Source organism: Carassius gibelio, chromosome A10, assembly GCF_023724105.1.
Source record: "Carassius gibelio isolate Cgi1373 ecotype wild population from Czech Republic chromosome A10, carGib1.2-hapl.c, whole genome shotgun sequence".
Taxonomy (NCBI): domain Eukaryota; kingdom Metazoa; phylum Chordata; class Actinopteri; order Cypriniformes; family Cyprinidae; genus Carassius; species Carassius gibelio.
In genome coordinates, this window is record NC_068380.1 from 21,801,257 (window position 1) to 21,823,563 (window position 22,307).

Genomic DNA, 22,307 nt, shown 5'->3' on the forward strand with positions numbered 1-22,307 from the left:
ACTCTTCCTGTCACCGTCTCTAATGTCTCTAATAGCTGCCAGTTACTGTACATTCACAGTGCATTTCATTTGACGGAGCGCTCTTTCTACTTCAGATAGATTGATGTGATGTCTTTAGCTCTGATTGGCTGAGCTTGCAGTCCTCAGTGAGGTCAGCGATGCTCGTGATGACGATCTGCAGAGTTTTTGCATTCAGGGCTGTCATGCAGAGGATGAATCTAATCTTTCCAAATCTGCTGTGGATGACCCAGGCCAAAAAATGACCATGTGTTAAAAAGACTATAACACACTGTACACTGTATGCACTTGTATGAATTTTGTATGGTTATTTTGTCAATCAACTCTGATCGTGCCTGAAATGTCCAGTTTCCACACCATTATTTTTTCTGTTACTGAAGTGCACTTTACTCAACTCAACTCACACTATACTAAAAATGGCTTACGTATGCCAGCTGGGATGCACCTCATGAAATACATGAGAAAAAAAGCACCTGGAAATATGACTTCAGATCTGTGTTTTTGGAATAACGCTTGCTGTTGACACAGGCAGTGCTGCTTGGTAAGTGTACTCCAGTCCTCAGGTGTTTTGTGTCGAGGGGAACAGAGAGGTGACCTCACAGGTGCTGTCACAGAGCGGGGGTCAGCCGGCGTTCAGAGGCTCAGGCGCCTGCAGTATACGGCCGTCTCTCGTGTTTGTGTAACGCTGCAGTAGTGGAGAGCTTTGTGAGTGCAGCTGTGCTACATTAGCGGAGTGAAAGTGATGTTTGCTCTCTCTAATCTGCTGCGAGCGCTCATCCTCACGTGAGCTCTGTTCTCACAGGTCAGCCATGACACACCACACAGAGATCAGCACTGAATACACTGACAGCCCAGCATATGAAGCATATATTCTCTGAGAGACTAATGTGTAGCTGTCTGTCATTGCTTTGAAACTCTAGGGATAGACACTGAACTCTGGAGTCTGAACTTGGACAGCTGAGGCTCTGTACAGAAGGAGAGCGCGGTTACTTCAGTGAAGAGCAGCGTGTGTGGTCTGAAGGGTTTCCACACTTTCTCTGCTGTCACAGGGTCTCTGACAGGTGTATCTCTGACAGTCATCTGTCCTCAGCACACTCCATTAGTTAGTGCACTGAAGGAGAGCATAGTGAGAACACAAGTGCAGGTTATTTACAGAGTGATCCAAACATATTCCAAACACAGACCTGACCAGGCATAAACAGACCAGACTCACCGACAGCGGGTTACAACCTAAATACACCACACAGAACAAAGGGAACAAGATGGCTACTTATAGCAAACAATCAGGGTAACATGACTCAAACAACCAATGGGGAACAAGGCACATGACTAGGGCAACCAATCAGAACATGCCAAATGAACCAAAGAACATAAAACACAGACAAGCATGACTAAACTCCAAAATAAGACGTGAAAGCAATGAACAAAAACACACACAAAAAAACAAATCCCACATTACACCCCGCCCCCCCCCAAGGGCAGCTCCAAACACCCAAACAAAACCCAAAAAGTCCATGAGGGTGGTGGAGTGGAGGCGGAACAGGGGGAGGGATGGAGGGCCAGGCCCGTGAAGGGGAACAGGATCTGGAGAATGGGGCAGTGGGACTGGGCAGGGGGAGACCACCAGGTCAGATTCGGAGGTTCACAAAAATCACTCACGTAACATGACAATCAACCAATGGGAAACAGGGCACATGACAGAACATGGACCATGACTAAACTCCAAAATAAAAGACATGAAAGCAATGAACAAGAAACGCAAACCATATCCAAACCCCACATTACAGGAATGATTAACATCTTTTGAAAGAAGTCTGTTCATTTTTTCAGAATTCTTTGATGAACAGAAATGTCAGTGAACAGCATTTATTTGAAACAGAAATATTTTATAACATTATAAATGACTTTACTGTAACTTTTAAACACATTAATGCATCCTTGATTAATTAAATATTATTGTAACACTTTATTTTGGGGTCTCATAACTAGTTACCTGTTAGCATGTATATTACTACAACATTAGCCATTTATACTAATTAAGCACATATTAATGTCTTCTTCTACATCCCTGATCCTACCCAATACCTAAACGACCTTACTAACTATTGATAAGCAGCAAATTAGGAAATTATTGAGGTAAAAGTCGTAGTTAAAGGGTTAGTTCACCCAAAAATGAAAATTAGGCCATACATCACTCACCCTGAAGTCATGCTAGGTGTATATGACTTTCTTCTTTCATATGAATCCAGTCAGAGTTATTTTAAGAGTGTCTTTGATCTTTCTAACTGTTTGATGACACTCAGCAGGTGTTACACTGCAGCGGTCCACAAGAAGTTTAATAAAAAGTAAAAAAAGAAAAGGACAGCGCTGTCTCCATACGTCATTCCCCCGGAACTGCTTCAGTTTCCAACAGTGAGCACAAGCTAGATTAAAGTGATTATTTCATGTTGAATATTGATATTTTTCTTATTAAAACGCATTGATTCGCTACAGAAGGGCTTTGTTCACCCCCCCCCCCCCCCCAGAGCCGTGTTACACAGGTTTTTTTTTTATTGGAGGCACTTTATTAAAGTTCTTGTGGACCGCTGCAGTGTAACCTGCTGAGTGTCATCAAACAGTTAGAAAGATCAAAGACACTCTTAAAATAACTCTGACTGGATTCATATGAAAGAAGAAAGGCATATACACCTAGCATGACTTCAGGGTGAGTGATTTATGGCCTAATTTACATTTTTGGGTGAACTAACCCTTTAATAGTGAATAAGTGTTCCCTATTCTTAAGTGTTGCCGAATATTATTATGCCCCAGAATTTTGAATGGAAGTATATTATAGTATTGTGCAGCACAACTGTGTTCAACACTGATAATAATCAGAAATGTTTCTTGAGCAGTAAATCATCATATTATTCTGATTTCTGAAGATCATGTGACACTGAAGACTGGAGGAATGATGCTGAAAATACAGCGGAGCATCACAGAAATAAATTACACTTTAACACAGATTCACACAGAAAACAGCTGATTTACATTATAATAATATTTAACAGTTTTTACAGTTTTTTTTATCACATAGGCCTAAATGTAGCCTTGGTGATCAGAGGAGACTTTCTTCAAAACATTAAATAATAGTAATTCTTCTAGCGTTTGCCTGGTAGTGAATATAGGGCTTTCCTCATGATAGAGTTGCTCCAGGCTTCTGTAGTGTGTCACAGATTGCCCTCCAGTTATCAGCTTTGGTCAAACTTTGTGAGAGTTTCTAATGAACATGCTGCTGGGCACAAAAAACATAAGTCAAGCACTGCCCTCATCTCTAACACACAAAACATGCCATCCACGTCACACCTCTTCCATTTCTGCTGAGTCTGGTCAGTCTGCAGATGAGATCTGGAGCTCTCACAGACCCTGAGTTTGGTTTGTTGTGAAATTCAGAGTATGTCCATCTGCATGCATCCGGGCACTGGGCTGTGCACGAGTAACGGACTGGTACTGTTCCTGAAGTACACACACACACACACACACACACACACACACACACACACACACACACACCATGACTTTGGCCTTTATATATGCTGTAAAGATGTAAACCTGATGCCACTCCTGTGCCATTTGTGATCTGAACGATTTGGTTTTCTTGAACCAGTTACTTTCACTTTTACTTATAAAGTGAAACCACTCTGCTGTATGAACTATTTATCTAAACATTTGATGTCATTTCAGTTTGAACTTGATGTAGCGTTTTAATGAATACTACAGTATGTTGTTATTTCTGATGAATATGATGATTTCAGCTGAACATGAGTCTCCCATGTGTCATGTGTGTGTTTTGTGCTTGTGTGAAGGTGTTTCCAGCAATGATGTCATCCTGTAGTCCTCTGCCATTGGCCATCACATGCTGTTTGATTGCTCTGGCATCATCACTCAATCTGGATGACCCTAATGTCTGCAGTCACTGGGAGAGGTGAAACACACACACACACACCATATATATTCAATACAGTGGCTAAATTAACGAAAAATAAAGCCTCAACAAGTGTTGACATTTCCCAACACCACAGCAGTAATGACTTTATGAACTATTTTACTTCTAAAATCGATAGTATTAGAGATAAAATTGCAACCATTCAGCCGTCAGCTACAGTATCACATCAGACAGTGCACTATAGACCCCCTGAGGAACAGTTCCACTCATTCTCTACTATAGGAGAGGAAAACTTGTATAAACTTGTTAAATCATCTAAACCAACAACATGTATGTTAGACCCTATACCATCTAAGCTCTTAAAAGAGGTGCTTCCAGAAGTCATAGGTCCTCTTCTGACTATTATTAATTCCTCATTGTCATTAGGATATGTCCCCAAAACCTTCAAACTGGCTGTTATTAAGTTCAATTAAAAATAGTAGTTAAGTAATAATAGTTAATGGTTAAACAAAGGAATTAATGTATGCAGAAAGTATTATAACGATTGCTTTTATATTAGGCCTGTTAGTAATCGAAAGGCAAACATTATGTGAATTGAATGCTTTAAACTATAAACTCATGATTTCAAGATATGCTGCACTTTATGTATTTCTCCACTGTCATATTCATGTCCTTTTCACTATGTGCTGTATCTAACTTTCTTTTTAATTATATTTGTATTAAAGGTATAAGTATGTATTTTTTTACATGTTTCTTTCTGCTGTGTGGGGTTGCCGAAACTGCTTGGTGTACAGTAGTGTGAGTTGAGAGGCGTGGATGCAGATGTATTGATCTCCAACCATTTTAAGAAGTTCACTGTAGATCTGTTTCTAAGAGCAGAACAGGACATTTGCTGGTCCCTGGCACTGATAGGCCTGTGTCATCTGTGAATGGAGGCCTCAACTTTATCTGGCCTTGTCCTGTTGCTGTGACCTGTTAAAAGGTCACATGGGTTCAGGGCTGTCCTTGTCTTTTTACAGATTGGTACCTTCTATCACCAGATCATTTCTCCAGCACATTTCACCCTGTTGCACCTGGAAAACACTCAACCCTCTCAGAGTAACAAGACAATATTTTATACATTTGACATGACACAAAATCAGCCAACGTCGGTCGCCATGGGGTTGAATGAACCTCTCTGACATAGATTTAACTTTTCAAAACTGAGTTAATTAAATGGTTTATAATAATCTGATAGACCTAGGCCTGCATTCAAGAGAGCCAGTTTAAATTTATTAAATGCAATCTTTAATTAATTTTGCAAGTAAAACTTTCAAACCTTTTGTTGCTCCTGAGCTGCTACTCAGAAGAAGATTGGAGATCTCCACACAATCGTGGATCCATGGCCAAAAACATTCCCATTTCATACCCCTAGTGATCACAGCATTTGTGATTTCAAAAGTTTGTCAACTTAGAAAATGAACTTTGAATGAAATGGAGTGACCAGTATTGTCGTTTTACTCATCAAAATGTCATCTGTTTCCAATTTCTTTGCCAGGAAACTCTGCATAGTCATTAACCCATCTAATCTAATATATAATCATCTAATGTAATAGCCCTCACTAGGCCAGATTTAGACTGTCTCTTAATAAAGGAAGGGGAAGTAAGTTGACATAAGTGGGAGCTTGACTTGCATGTTTAGCTCCCATCATGTCCACCAACTTCCCTTTCCTTTATTAAGATACAGTACAGCAGGGATATAGTTTATTAGTTTATAATGTTAGAAAGTGCAAAGATCTGCTGTGAGACCAGTAAGCAATTGAAATGAATCAAAGGGAGGGAATGCAAGTGCTTCTGGGTGTTTCATCACTCAGGTGATCTTCTCGTGTTGCATTGGATCGTCAGCCAGTGGTGGCACTCAAAGGCCTGGTGGTGTTTTTCTCTTCCACTTCTGGCTCTTGATCAATCCAGCCACAATTCTGCATGGCAGGATGTAATCTTATGCCGCGTTTCCACCGCAGGAACTTTACCCAGGAACTAGGGACTTTGGGCTGGTACTTGGTGTGTTTCCACTGCAGGAACCAGGAACTAAATAAAGTTATGGCTAAAACAATGCCCCTCAGAAAGTCCCTGCTGGCGAAGTGGTATTTTTTCAAAGTTCCAGAACTTTCGGGGGCGGGACTTGGCCGCTAAACATCCTGATTGGTTCACGCAGCATTGGTTGAGTTCAACCACCATTTATTCAGATCATTTTCAAAATATTACTTTTATTGTTTCATGAAATCTAATTTTTTAAGTATTTCAGGTGAGAATGTAGTTGTTTAAAACTCAAATCTGTGGTTTATTTATAAAGACAGTGCTGTTGTAAGAGTAGTTTTGTGTCGTTGTTCACTTGAGGAACTCAAGTTTAGGTATGTTGTTTCAGCACCAGTGGTTGTTTTGTAGGCAAATATCAGTACTTTGAGTTTGAAGCGAGAAGCTTGGACAAGGAGCTGTGCGGCCTGCTCTGACTGGAAGGGTCTAAAAGAAGAGAAGAGGTTTTGAAAAGTGTGTGAGAGTCAGTTTTGTTGTGGTAGTATGTTGTTTTAGCAGTGGAGACATTTGCAGAGAAGGAAAAGAGGAGAGACTGATACACACTGAGGTCAGTAGAGTCTCTTGATTTATCGGACAGTCTGAGATCAGAAGGGGTGCTGCGCGCTGGTCTGGATGAAAGAGGTTTGAGTGGAGCAGAGCGTGTCAGAAGCACTGTTTGTGTCCAGGGCTGATATCTGAGAGGCTGGAGGATAGAGGATGAGCGAGAGAGTGAGAGCCAGTGTGTGTTGTGTCCAGAGTCAGTTTGAGGTTAAAAGTGTTGAGGAAGTGGTCTGAGGTGTGCAGTGGAGTAACTATCATGTTGTCAGTGGAACAGTATCATGTAGATAAGGTTTAGTTGGTTATTTGGGAGAACCCGTATTTTGCACGTCATAAGAATTTTTACATATGTTGTTTAAATAAACTTAGACAGAGTACACAGCTTTATTACTTGAGTAAAAGTAAAAAATACCCCTTGCTAAATTTTACTCAAGTACAAGTAAAAGTACTACAGTCAGATGTGTACTTAAGTCAAAGTACTGAAGTACTTGTTTTTAAAAGTACTTGAGTATCAAGAGTATCATGAGTACATTTTCTAAATAGTGCATTACTACTGCCACAGTGCTTACATTTATGTACAGAAACGTCCTACATGGAGTTATGAAAAATGGTAATGTTAAGACCTTGGAGAATGTAAAAGGAATCGAAAGTAAAATCATTCTTTATTTAACACTTGTGCAATAGCACAATGGCAACGCTCTGACAAACCTCTGTTAGAGTTTAGTTTTTTTGCGCCCACATTTGATACTGACTGTGTTAAACACACTGCATACTAAAGAACAAAGCAAATGCTCAGCTTACATTAATGTGTAATATCAGAAAAGAAAATTCAGCTAACAGTTGTGTGTACATGTGAGTTTCTCTGGTTTTCATCAATCAAATCAATAAACCTCAACCAGTAAAGAAGGCAATATAGCAATGTTCAGACACACCTCTGAACCTGACCGTGTTATACATGCAGCACAGAAGAGAAAATAATAATCATTAATGAAAATCAGCAAATCAGCCGTGTTTAGGTCAGTGTACAAAGAAGGAAAAATAAATATTCAGCTCTTTTGAGTGACAGTATTGAGCCCCTTCCTCTTATAGTCCTCTCATACAGGCAAAGGCACAAGAAACATATTTTCAGCTGAATTAACACGATTCTCACACACACAATTTATGTGTGACAACTCTGTGTGTGTGTGTGTGTGTGTGTGAGAGTGTGGGCATGTGTGTGTGTGTACATACTGTCATGAAGTCTTTGGCAGAAAGCTGAATGTGATTGCTGATAGGCTGTCTAAATCAGTGGCGCCTGCACAATCCAATCATGTTTGAGAGGGAAACAACTTTTTTTCCATCCACACGGAGACACATTTCTGTGAATATGCTCACATTTTTTATCGGATAGGCGTTTCGTCCGGACGGCGAATCTGTATATTTTCTGAAACGATGACGTCATCAGCCCCTGTCTCGCCCCTAATCAAACACCACTTCGTCACGTAACAGTAACAAAAACATGAACAAACACTGAACGATTGTCATTTTATTAACTAACATTAACACAGATTAATAAATGTATTGTTCCATGTTCGTTCATTATCTCTGTGGCAGAATTACAGCGCCACATGCTGGTCTGGCATGTATACTACATCGGTATGTGGTTTCATGTGGAAGCGGATATTTCTTTACACATGGAAAAAATAGATTGGATTGGGCTAAACTCCGTCTCCGTGTGGACGGGGCCAAAGAAGTAATGGGTACTTACAGTTATGGATAGAAATGTAGCAGAGTAAAGAGTATAATATTTGCCTCTCAAATGTACTTGAGTAAATTAATGAGTACTTGTGACGCTGTAAATGGAGGACAGGAGGCATAAGCAAGTAAATGAAGTTTATTGAATGGAGGTGTGATGAATGGATGCTGGAGATTGACGCCAGGACCTCGATGGCAGCACAGACAGGTGAGGAGGTGATTTGAGTGCGTTGGTAGAGATGATGGTGGTGGTAGATCCGTGAAAGGTGGTGATAATCCAGAGATGACCGAACAGGAAACAGAGCAAGGGCAGGAACACTGGAGGACGAACAGACATGTACACCGAGGACCTCAAACAACGATCTGACAAACAAGAGACGAAAGACAGGGCATTAAGTAGGCTGTTGGAATGAGCTGCACCTGCACTTACAGTCGCTCCCAGTAATCTACAGAATTCTCGCCAAAATTTGGACACAAATTGGGGTCCCCTGTCGGAAACCACGTCTATCGGGAGGCCATGTAAACGAAAGACGTGATGTACGACGGTCAACGCTGTCTCCTTGGCTGAGGGTAATTTGGGCAAGGGAATAAAATGGGCCGCCTTCGAGAACAGGTCCACCAGGGTCAAAACTACCGTGTTGCCCTGGGATGGTGGGAGGGCGGTAATAAAATCTAGAGCAATGTGGGACCAGTGCCTGGAAGACCGCTGGGGAGTTGGAAAGCCCGAAGGGCATGACCAAATATTCAAAGTGCCCTCTGGGGGTATTAAAGGCGGTCTTCCATTCATCCCCCTCCCTGATACGGACCAAATGATAAGCATTGCGTAAGTCCAGTTTTGTGGAAATCAACGCTCCCTGCAACCTCTCAAAGGCCGAAGACATCAACGGCAAAGGATAAGTATTCTTTACCGTGATGTTGTTCAGTCCCCGGTAATCAATACAAGGTCGCAGTGATCCGTCCTTCTTCCCCACAAAAAAGAACCCCGCCCCCGCTGGAGAAGAGGAAGGACAGATGAACTTCGAAGCTAGAGAATCAGAAATATATTTCTCCATAGCCTCCCTTTCCGGAACAGAAAGTGAATATAATTTGCCTTTAGGCGGAGACTTACCTGACAGTAAATCTATGGCACAGTCGTAGGGACGATGGGGAGGAAGAGAAGCAGCACGAGACTTACTGAACACTTCCTTCAGATGGAGGTACTCCGCGGGCACGTTAGACAAATCCACCGCCTCCTCCTGTAACACAGACATAGACACAGATGGACAGGCAGACACTAAACAAGACTCATGACATTTTTTACACCAGGTAAGAATGGAGTTGGAGGACCAGTTTATTTTGGGGTTATGGAGGAGGAGCCAAGGGTGACCGAGGACTATGGGTGCCAGGGGAGAGTCAAGTATGTGGAAGGAAATGGTTTTAGAGTGATTGACTGATGTGACGAGGGTGATGTCTTTCTTTCCATTGAGGGCGTGAACCATGATGTGGTGCGGAAGGGCTCTGAGGGGAATGTGGAGTCTGTGTGCCAGTGTGTTGTTCATGAAATTACCTTCTGCCCCTGAGTCCAGTAGTGCTTGACAGTGGTGGGTCTGTGCTGACCATCTTAGTCTTACCAGAAAGAGGGTAGATGATGATGAGGTCTTCTCGGCGGAGATCCGACCCGATAGTAGCCTCATACGTACTCATACGTAGAGCTCGCCCTACCTGCATGGGCTCGTGATCGTAGGAGGGGCTGGCCACGTCCCCGCTGCTGAACCGCATGTCAGTCGGTGTCCTGGATGTGGTACTGGGTAAGCTCCACCTCTCCATCCGCGTCAGACATGCGTTGACCCGCAAAGCCAGTTCAATGAGCCCTTTCAGAGTAGTGGGGAGATCCAGGGTGTAGATCTCCTTCTGGGCGCGGTCAGCCAGACCATGCAGGAACATGGTGCCTCCTCGTTCCAGTGGCACTCCACTGCCAGGGTTCGGAACTCGATGGAATTAGGGATGCACCGAAATTTCGGCCACCGAAAATTTTCGGCCGAAAATGGCCTTTTCGGTTTTCGGCTGATAGACTTTTATCACCGAAACAACACGGCCAAAATGTTGTGATGACGCAAACAGAAACCGCAACCTGCACGTGCACCTGCATAGCGCAGACCACGAGCTCCCCGCGACATCCACTTAACACCAGTGAGAACATTCTCTTCTTATTCCTTTATGCGCAGCACTAAAGCGTCTCCTAACAAAGAGATTAAGACGGACCACGAAGTGAAAACAAAGAAAAGTACAGTCTTATAGAGTCTGTTAGCACACGTCTCACTGAGATCTTTTCGGATCCTCTGCACTTCATCGCGAATGTGCTTGATCCGCGTTATAAAACCAGCGCGCACGAGAAATGATCCAGGCCGCGCTGGATGCGGAGAACCCGCGTGGAGACGGAGAAGCGCCAAGCGCAGGAGACTGAGATCAGAGCGCAGAAAAAAAGACTGGTCTCTGCACCAGATGAGTGGCATGCACCCTCGTTGTCTGGTATGTTCAGTGGAATTCTGCAAGAAAGTGCCTCAAATAATAATAATACGTTGGCTTTTATATATATATATATATATATATATATGTATATATACACACACACACACACACACAAACAAACATATATACATACATAATATCAGATTTTAGCCATATTTATGCTAGATTTTCTGCTAGATTTCTGCTTTAATTTGATAAAAATCTTTATTTATGCCCTGGCCCTATTTAAATACACTCTCTCAAATATTTCTCAAATGTCAGGCAGATGACAAGCTCAACTGCTCAACAGCTAGATGGTTATCTGTCTGAAGTCCCCATCCCCAGAAGTGATAACAGTCTTGCCAACTGGAGAAGTAATGCACTTTCTAGTCCTACATAGAAAAATTTAAAATGCACTTCACCTAAATGCACTTTGTTTTTATGAGAGAACTGTTCATTTTAAAACCTTTCTGCAGGCCAGTAGCACTGTACATTATTATTAAATATACACATGAGTGGGATACATTTTTGGTTTGAATTTTATTTCATACTGTGCATTGTTGCAATGTGCTTAATAAATATTTGCATCATTTGTAATTATGTATTTTTATGTTTTTTTTTTAAATAAGTTATGTAATTGTAATTATCTTTGAAACTTTAATATTAATTTATGCAATTGCAATGTCTTAATTTTAGTAAAGTTAGTACACGGTCATAGCAATAAATGCAATGGTACTAATAATTGGCATAATTTCTTTCAGTGTTTCGGTTTCGGTTTTCGGCCTTGGTTTTCTCTTTTTCGGTTTTCGGTATTTCGATATTCATTTCGGTGCATCCCTAGATGGAATAGTCCGAGACGGATCTTTCATGCTGACGTAGCTCCACCAGCCTCCTGGTCACCTCCCTCCCGGCGACGGCTCGATCAAAGACCCATCTCATCTTGGCGGAGAGTGCCTGAAACAAGGCGCAGCATGGGTCCTGGTTCTCCCACACCGCTGTTCCCCATAATGCCGCCCTCCCAGAGGGCAGAGTTAACACGAAGGCTACTTTGGCCCTCTAATTGGCGAAGGTTCTGGGCTGGAGGGAAAAGTGCATGTCACAGCGGGTAAAAAAGCTCTACAGAAGTTGGGCTCACCCGAGTATGTCTCCGGAATCGGGAGACGTGGTTCCGGCTGGGAGGGGGTCTCAGATAGTGCTGGTGGAACAGGCGGTGTGAGTGGTGCAGTGGGAGCTCGTAGTAGCTGGAACTGTTGGGTGAGCTCGGACACCTGCGTCACCAAAGCCTGAACCGCGCGACCAGAGTCGTTAAGATTCCTCTCCTGGGAGTCCATCCTCCGAACACTGGCGCTGAGAAAATCTTCGAGGGTGGAAGGTGGATTACTCGCTGCCTCCATTTTGGTCAGATCATTCTGTGACGCTGTAAATGGAGGACAGGAGGCAAAAGCAAGTAAATGAAGTTTATTGAATGGAGGTTTGATGAATGGATGCTGGAGATTGACGCCGGGACCTCGATGGTAGCACAGACAGGTGAGGAGGTGATTTGAGTGCGTTGGTAGAGATGATGGTGGTGGTAGATCCGTGAAAGGTGGTGATAATCCAGAGATGACCGAACAGGAAACAGAGCAAGGGCAGGAACACTGGAGGACGAACAGACATGTACACCGAGGACCTCAAACAACGCTCTGACAAACAAGAGACGAAAGACAGGGCATTAAGTAGGCTGCTGGAATGAGCTGCACCCACATGAAACAATCAACATGATGTAACATGAACACAGCAGGAGACAGTGCATTCATGAACCGTGACAGTACTCCCCAAAAATGATACTCGAGTAAAGTACAGATCCCTCAAAATTGTACTTAAGTACTGTACTCAAGTAAATGTACTATGTTACTTACTGCTATTACTGCTTATTGCAAATATATATTGTTAACATGAATGTTCTTATCATAATGCACAGTACCATATAGATATTCATTATATGAATAACATTTCTAATATATGCAGGTATATATTTTCAGGTAAAACTATATAGCTCCATATAAGCATACTGAATGTTTACATACTGTTGACATATATAGTTTACATATATGGCATTAACATATATCATTAAAATCATCACATAAATACTTTTAATATATGTGTTTATACTCATTTTACTATGGGTATTTCATAAATGACATAAACTTATGTTAATTGCATAAATGTTGTTTAATTAGACATATATGGTCTTTACATACTGAACCATATAAAAACTCATATAAATAATTTGGTTAAGTGTCTTGCTCAGGGACACATTGGTGTCTCACAGTGGATTCGAACCCGGGTCTCTCACACCAAAGCCACCCTCTCTCTCTCTCTCTCTCTCTCTCTCTCTCTCTCTCTCTCTCTCTCTCTCTCTATATATATATATATATATATATATGGGAATTTCAAATATGGTATAAACCTCTATCTTATTATAACATGATAATGTATATATGGCCTGTTAATAATACTGCCTTATGTGAAAACATATATGACATCACGGCTCGGATATAGAGAAATATATGTACATAGATTAGATTTCTGTCCTGTCTGTTCTGTTAAAAACAGCTCTTTCTCAGCATTTTGCAACAAGCACAAATAACTGCTTATTGTAGAGGAGCTTGTCCTTTATAGTTTTCAAAATGCAAGCTCAGACGAGTAAACACACACGCACACACACAGTGTTAACAGGCAGGAGATGTCCGTGGCCAAATTAAGGAACGGCTCGGAAATCCATTAAAGCCGACTGAAAAGAACAAAGATGGAGTTTTCTTTCCCAGCTAGATTGACTTTCACTGGGTAATGTGCAGGAACAGCTGTGTGCTGCGCAAGAGTTTCCTAAAGCAGAGAATGTGTGACCGCACAGTGTGGCTAATATTTGTGTGCAAGATTTCCCAGCACATTCCCAGTGTTCGGGGTGTTTCACTGCACTCACCCTGCTGCTGACAGTCCAATGCATTAATATTAGTTTCTTCATGCATTACTGTAGCCCTCACAACAGATTCAGATATGAACACTGCTTCCACAGACATACATGACACGTCTGTCTTTACACCATAACAAAGCAATATTTGATCCAGCTGCTGTTTATAGTGATATTCCTCATTTACACAAGTATTGCTCTTTTTAGCCATGAATGTGTCCTGCACATGAGCGGCCCTAAACACAGCCGACAGGCACAACTGTTCCCCTGAAACAAAAGAGCTTCTGTCACCGAGAGCTGTTTTACTGGAGGACAACATCTGAACGACGCCACACAAATACCCACAGACAGGTGTCTGGAGAACTGGAGAAGAGCTGCTTCCAGCTAAACACTGCTCTTCTGATTTGTTTTCCTCATGTATTGTGTAGCAGCAGTGGCCACACACAGTGAACATGTGACGCTCCGCTGTTGTTTGTCAGCAACTTCATGTTGATTCACAGATAACTGCACATAACTGCTGCTCTCATTAGCTATTAGTGCTGGAGTAATGGGACCACACACACACACACACACACGTGTGTCAGAGACACGGTCTTCATGTGTGTCTGTGTGTGTATTTGTGGTCCAGGTATTTTGCTACATCGTTGGGACAAATTTCAGACCCAGGTTGGGGGATATAGAAGTCATTATGTCTTTGGAGAGTCCTATTAAACCATGTGTGTGTGTTCTTCAGTTACTCTGTGACCGTGCAGGAGTCGTACGCTCACCCGTTCGATCAGGTTTACTACACCAGCTGCGCTGACATCCTCAACTGGTTCAAATGCACTCAGCACAGGTGTGTGTGCTTTACAATGCTTTAAAAAAAAGCCTGTTTTCATATTTTGTATCAGATCCAGATATAAAATAATATTGAATGACCTGTAGCCGTGTTTTTGTTTCTGCTGTGTTTAGGGTGAGCTACAGAACGGCCTACCGCAGAGGAGAGAAGACCATGCACCGCCGCAAGTCTCAGTGCTGCCCGGGATTCTACCAGAGCAGAGACCGATGTGTTCGTGAGTGTTACTACTGCACTACTGCAGACCGAGAGAGAGAGAGAGGGAGAGAGAGAGGGAGAGAGAGAGAGAGAGAGAGAGGGAGAGAGAGAGAGGGAGAGAGAGAGAGAGAGAGAGAGAGAGATGTGTTCGTGAGTGCTTCTACTGGAGACCAGCTCAGATAGATAGATAGTGCAGCTCAAAGACACTTTCACTGGCTCTGAAAGACTCTTTTGTGTTTGACTGTAATCACATGCTGTCTCTCTGTTCAGCTCAGGCAAACTTTAACTTTCTACTGTGATTCATGATATGTTCTCCTGACACACCCTCAAAAGTCCTCAGCTCTGAAGCTTATTTGATAAAACAATGTGCTGACCAATCCGTCCACATGTAAAACACATGCAGCAGTCACTGGCAGATATGAGATAACTGATGCTGAATCTAGAGATTGGAGGCCGGTGTGGTCTCACAGTGTGTTTGTTTGCTGCTCTCTGTATTGAAGGCCTGATATCGTGTTTCCTCTGCAGCTCACTGTGCTGAGAAGTGTGTGCACGGCCGCTGCGTGGCCCCCAGCAGCTGTCAGTGTGAGCCGGGCTGGGGAGGGTCCGACTGCTCCAGCGGTGAGTCCTGCAGCTGTGCACGTCTGTCTCTCTCTCTCTACCACAGACCACGTCCAGAATGTCATCTGAGCTTTCGCTGCTCTGTGTACAAAATCATTTTGAGTAGTTCCTCAACAATGAAGAATTTCTTGCCCTGCATTTGCCCTGCTAGGGCTCCTGGACCGGTTTGAGGAGCACTGCATGAGTCCTCACATATAAAAGCACTCCTTTCCCACAGATCAATCTTTAGAATGAACATTGTGTAGTGTTTCGGGATCCCACCGCCTCCCCTTCTCCTCCCGCCTTCACCCCGTGCAATCAAAGGGGCGTTGAGCCTTGGGTTAGAGCCTTCTTTGAGGACGGCAAGCCAAGTTGGTTTATCATTATCTAGCAGGACTGAATGGGCAGGCAAACTTGTGAACTTTCAGTAAAAGTTTGTTTGTGACTGGTTTGTAAAAGAGTCCACATTGTGAAATGTTGTGGTGGTTTAATAATCTTGATAATCTGATTTAATGTTGTTTAAGTGCCTGTACTCTCTACAGTCATTACATTAAGATACATGTGAATCTAAAACGTAAACATTATGTATTTACTACTACAGAAACATAAAATATTTACGAATCCTTTATCTCATAAATATATTTAGTTACATTTTTTGCAATTGTATAGATATAGTTTAGATCCCTTTAACCTACCCTATCCCTTAAACCCGTAGAAGAGTTTTTAGGTCCTATAATAAACAGTAAGAATTTAGAATTTAGCAGTAAGAAATTACTCGTCATCCAGTTTTTTATTTCAACTATGCATTCCATTAGTTTAGCAAATGTGTAGGTTTTACTGGCCCATGAAGAAATATAGAGCTGAGTATCATCAGCATAACAGTGAAAGCTAACACAATGTTTCCTGATGATATCTCCCAAGGGTGACATATAAATCGTGAAGAGTAGCGGCCCTAGTACTGAGCCTTGAGGTACTCCATCCTGCACTTGTGATCGATATGATATCTCTTCATTTACTGCTACGAATTTATGATGGTCAGATAAGTATGAAATGATCCATGCCAAACCATGTTCTCTTATTCCAACATAATTTTGTAGTATATTCTAAAGAATCTTGTTGTCAATAGAGTTGAACGCAACACTAAGCTGCCCGTACACACAATCTTCCACTGACTGAGATTTATAAAGAGATTTTTGCGCAGTTTCTGGCTTTTGTACATACGTACACTTTTAGGATGAAATCTACAGAGAGTTTTATAAATGAGTCCCCAGGTCATTTGTGACTCTGATGTGAGCAGTGTCAGTACTATGATATGGTCTAAATCAGTGGTTGGTAACTTGTGGCTCACGGGCCAAAACTGACTCGCCAACAATAAAATCTGGCCCGTGGTTGCAGGCAGATTATTTTGATAGGATCTGGTTCTGAAATAGATATGTCATGACAGAAACAGTTACTCACAATCAGTGTATGTGAGTGGAGGGGAGCGGTGTGACTTTTGGATAAAGCGAGGAGCGGAATTTTTTATTTTTTTTTTATGTGAAAGTGTGGTGGTCTTCACTCACTCCAAGAGGGCTCCATCATGAGTACAGTTTATGCCAATGGGCCGTCATATAACTGAATATTTAGCAAGAATTCACGTTAAACATATCTAGATAGCTTGATAGAGACAGTGTTGGGGTTAATGCTTTACAAGTAACTCAAGTTACATAATCAGATTACTTTTCAAGGAACTAGTAAAGTAACGCATTACTTTTTAATTTACGAGAAAATATCTGAGTTGCCAGTTACTGTTTTCCCATTTATTGACTGAAGTACATCAGAAGTACAGAGGCGTTGTGTGCGCTGTGTGAACATGATGTAGTTCTAGACTAAATGTGATGTACATTAATTCATCTCACTCGCAAAAAAAAAAAAAAAAAAAAAAAACCTTTAGTATTCATCAAAATGAATTAAAACGGTAAAATGAAAACTCAGAATATGATACAAACCTGCCATAATTAAATATGTTAAATAGCACAAATTTATCCAAACCCATTTTATTAACTAATGTCTTTGCTGCTGACCTTTGTTGATCCAGTTCACTTCATGAATCATGATTTAAACAAGTACTATAACACGCAATCACTCTCTCAATAATGCATTCAAACAAATGTAACTTCATCTGTATAATGATTTTGAATGAGCAGAAAGCTGTAAAAAAAATGCATCAATCCATAGATAAAATAACTGACAAAAACTTATTTTCAACACAAACAAAAGTTGCACTGCAAAAAGCAGCCATTAATCCTGACAACCATGTCATTAGCTTGTCATGTGGTAGGAGAAAAGTTTGCACTATAGTGTTCCAATAAGCCATGTTTAAACTCTCCATTTATTTTATTTTTAAATATGTTATGAACAGAACAGTGATTTCAGACATACTGAAATACTTCAGCCGCGGAGTGAAGGGTGAAGGTGGAGCGGTGTTTCTGATGTCAGTGAGCGAGTGGAGCGGGAGCACGGTGATTATTTAACGCTCAGGGCGCTGAGGGGAAGATGTTGAGGCTTTACTCCACTCACATATACTTATAAAGACTGTTATAGAAACATACCTATGTCTTAGCCTCGCAGTCAAAAGGCTTCTGTAACATCACTCTCTTAAATGTGATATCAGAAAGATCCTTGTATTACATGTAGAGGAGGAAACGCTTCATGAATGAGATCACACACATCAAATCCTATTGCAATGAAGATCATTAATTACAAACGTTTGCATTAAATATTAAACATAGTTCAAATAGCGCGAGTGATTTCAGTAGTAAGTTGCTCTGGAGAATGATCTGGATGTGTTATCAGGAGTCTGGGCTTTCAGCTCTTGGTGTTATGTCTGAGTCTCTGAACACGCTCGGCTGCTCAGCATTAGTTAACCACTGCTTTTCTTAGTCCTGGTCTTATTATAGTGGATTATGAAGAAGGATTTAGCAGCAGGGTTGCAGTCAGCTGAGATATGACTTTAATTCGTCTGAAGACTTATTGTATCTGGCCTTTCCGGGCCACAAGACGACAACAAAACACCCTACACTGAATTAAGGCTGAAGAAAAAAAGGCCTTTTCTTCATCAAAACAAAGAGAAGGGACTGATTGGCCAGAAACACAGGAAATGACCTCAGGGCTGAGCTCATGTGATGTCAGATGTAGGCCAGTGCAGCACAATAACACAACATGCTCAAATAAATCTCTCTCATTCAGATTCATATATATATATATATATATATATATATATATATATATATATATATATATATATATATATATATGCCATATTTCCAAATGAATCAAATCAAAAGCCTGTGTATTGAAAATATTAGTTTAAATACCCAGCACTTCTGCTTTAAACAGTCTGTACACATCAACCGGAACGATATTTATTGTGAAAGGTGTAATACAAATGTGCTCTGACCCTGTTTGTTCATTAAAGGACACTGGTCTGAATCAGTCTCTGATGAAGCCCACAGACACGCTAGCATCTTCACAGCTAATTCTGTGCTGCTTTATATGTGTGGATTGGTGTGAAAGTGTCTTAAGTGATTTATGTTGAAACACGAGGGTGAGCGTCTGTATGAGAGGGTATTGAATGCACAAACAGTTTCTAGGCAGTGATGTTCTCATTGTCTCATCATCTCAGTCAAAATCAGACACTGAAAACTGTAATCTGTGTGCTCTGGTGTTTTTGATGCTCATCTCCTGAACGCATGCTTCAAACACTTGGTGATTGAAGCTTAGATCTTAAAGTATTTGAGACATTCAGTTAAAGCAGGAAGGTTTGTTCATCCAGGAAATGAGAGGAATGTTTCTTGGACTTTGGGGGCTGTACAGCATGAGCTGGTAATGGATCAGTGACAGAGAGGATGCTACACAGAGTGAATACAGACAGCCTTCGTGTCTGCTCAGTGAACCGGCTCATGTTTCACTAAAGCACTCTTACTGGCCTGAAGAAACATTATGGAGGTTCCAATGAAGTCATGTGGAAGACATCCAGAAGCACAGTATGACATATAGAAGATAAAACACTGATATATTCATATAGTCACAGAGATGATCGAGTACCCTATGTCTTCATGGTGAATTAAGGTGATTTTGGACACTGAAGCTCTGATCACAGTAAATTAAAACAGTACAAATAATATCTCAGACTACCCTCAAAATACTCTGGACATGACACTGGTTTTCTTAAAAAGCCTAGAAGTAATAAGGATTTTCCAGCCCTGATGGTTAATTCTCTCTTAAAACTCATAGTATAGTGAGTTAGCAGGTTGAAGCACACAAGTCCTGCACTTCCCTGATAATACACCATCATACATCTGATACATAACACACAATCATACAGCTGACACAATGTGCGTACAATACACATAAAAGAGAAGAAAGAAAACACAATCTCAGAGTGAGTGAAAAGGGTTTATTTTCAAGACAGACAGACACAAAAGAGTTAGTGAGGTGTGTAAGTGAATGGACAGCAGGAACAGAGAGGAGGCAGCTAGGGAAGACCACTGGAACAACATCACTTCAGATCCTTGATGAGCACAGACTCTGAAGCAGACCAGGTGCCAGGAAGAAGGAACCAACGGGCAGGAACTGGAACAAAACGAGACAGGAACATGCTCCACAAGAACACAGATTCATTCAACACACACTGGGAATAGACTAAACCAAAGAACTGATAAAAACTCATGTAAAAAACATAACAACAGGGGAATAATTACTTCTAAAACTAACACCTATAACAAAAAACAAAAAACAAAACAAAAAAAACAACACAGGGCTAAAAGAGATCGATTAATACTGAAATCAAACCAAGCAGTCAAGAAAAGACAAGATCCAAAAAACCAGGAGCAAGACTTAAATATAACAAGACCAGTGATGTTCATTACATTACATTTATTCATTTAGCTGACACTTTTATCCAAAGCGACTTACAGTTGCTATATATGTCAGAGGTCACACGCCTCTGGAGCAACTAGGGGTTAAGTGTCTTGCTCAGGGACACATTGGTGTCTCACAGTGGATTCGAACCCGGGTCTCCCACACCACAGACGTGTGTCTTATTCACTGCGCTAACACCACCCCAGGTGTTCGGTTCTTGAACAAATCGAATGTTAGTTCTGGGTTGATGATGTAGGACGCACAGCCGAATTAGCACATCCAACTCAAAAAGAACCGAATGAGCCGGTTCAACCGACTGTCGAAGTTTACCGAGGATTGCTTAAGATTCTGATGAGTGAGTTAATGATACTGTGCAAGTCTGAGCCACACACTGGAAATATGCTTATTATGACCATAATTCATTTACATTTTATTAAAACATGCAAAAACCTTTCTGTTGGGTGATGTAAATGCATTTTAAAATAGTTTATTGTGCGTGCATATTATATTATATAAGTTGCTTTAGCGAAATCAAGAAATTTATTAGACTTGTTTATTCATTCTTTATACTGTGGACATGTAGAACATACCCGCGTTTGTGTATCAGTGTCTGTGAAACAATTAGGAACCTCATCCAAGATGTAGGCTAGTCAAAATTGATCAGTCAGCTGTATTTGACATAAAGGATCCACAAATGAAACTGTGAACACAAACACCATTAACAAAAGTGAATTATATGACAATAATTAGCAATATGCTTTCACACAAATAACTTTATTTTTTTGAATCTTTCAATATGTGTTTATGAATATGTGACACAAATTGCTTATTTGAATTTCACTGATACAGCAGAGTCGTTAGAAAATAAATGCGTATTGCTTGATGACGTCAGGAACTGGTGAAACAGCTTTTGAACCAGTTTGCAGAAATTAATCAGACGTTGCACCACTAAAGAAGACTAGGGCACAAGACAAACCAAGCACTGGACAAAAAAACAACAACAAAAAATACTGTACTCAGCCACATCCAGAGACAGTGTGGATGAGAATAAACACGAACTGGGAAACAAGGCAAAAAACAAACAAACACATAAATAAAGGAGAAAGCACACAAGGAACAGGTGAGCACAATTAGACCAACAAGGACTAGACAAGGGCTGACAAGAGAGTGTGGTGAAGAGGAAATAATGACAAGCACTTTCAAACCTGTGTGTGAACAGTGAAGCTGATTCAGTTGAAGAGCATTTCTCTGAGCACTAATGGACTTAGAGAGCCGGAAAACTGTAGAGACACATTACTAAATTTACTAGTTACAGATTTGTTTTCAGCATTGTAAGCAGCCTAGTAAAACATGCGTGACCCCACAACTAATCCTGGACTAAGATGGGATGAAGATAATAGATGCTTAACAGCTTCTCTCAACAGTAAATTATATAAATACATTTCAGTAAGTCAGTTAAGTTACTAAGTTAATTGTTTAAAATGTATTTTGTTTACTATAAACAATTGTTTTCTGTATTTTTGCTGATCATTTTACACAAATTTCTACATTCAAATTTCAAAGATTCAAAAATCCCCCTCTCTGTTCTCAACACATCACATCCTGGCTACTCTGATGTTACCAGGATCCAAAATCTGTGTAGAAAAAGCTGTGCTCTCATGGTTTATCATTGCTTTATTTTCCACACTGCAGGACTTACTGTGTCTGGAAGTGAAATGCATCTGTGTGTGTGTGTGTGTGCAGCCTGTGACGGGGATCACTGGGGTCCGCACTGCAGCAGCCGCTGTCAGTGTCAGAACGGGGCTCTGTGTAACCCCATCACCGGAGCCTGTCTCTGTGCACCTGGGTACCGCGGCTGGCGCTGCGAGGACCTCTGCGAACCCTCCACCTACGGACACGGCTGCCAGCAGAAGTGCCTGTGCCAGAACAACGCCACCTGCCACCACGTCACCGGAGAGTGTGTGTGCAGCCCGGGATACACGGGAGCATTGTGAGTTGACCTGCACGCTGCATCCTCTCAGAAACAGCAGTGTGAGAGAGTCTGACGCTGTGTG

The 22,307-nt window shown here is 41.4% G+C and overlaps 1 protein-coding gene across 1 annotated transcript in view; it reads left to right on the forward strand.

Moving 5' to 3' along the window:
* megf10 (multiple EGF-like-domains 10) overlaps nucleotides 1-22,307 on the forward strand; it is a 44,904-nt gene that overhangs the window by 3,658 nt on the left and 18,939 nt on the right. The window contains exons 2-6 of the mRNA XM_052608875.1: nucleotides 3,861-3,979; nucleotides 14,455-14,556; nucleotides 14,673-14,773; nucleotides 15,280-15,372; nucleotides 21,997-22,243. Coding sequence (XP_052464835.1) covers nucleotides 3,873-3,979; nucleotides 14,455-14,556; nucleotides 14,673-14,773; nucleotides 15,280-15,372; nucleotides 21,997-22,243 — 650 coding nt within the window. The 5' untranslated portion in view covers nucleotides 3,861-3,872. The remainder of the gene's footprint in view (nucleotides 1-3,860; nucleotides 3,980-14,454; nucleotides 14,557-14,672; nucleotides 14,774-15,279; nucleotides 15,373-21,996; nucleotides 22,244-22,307) is intronic.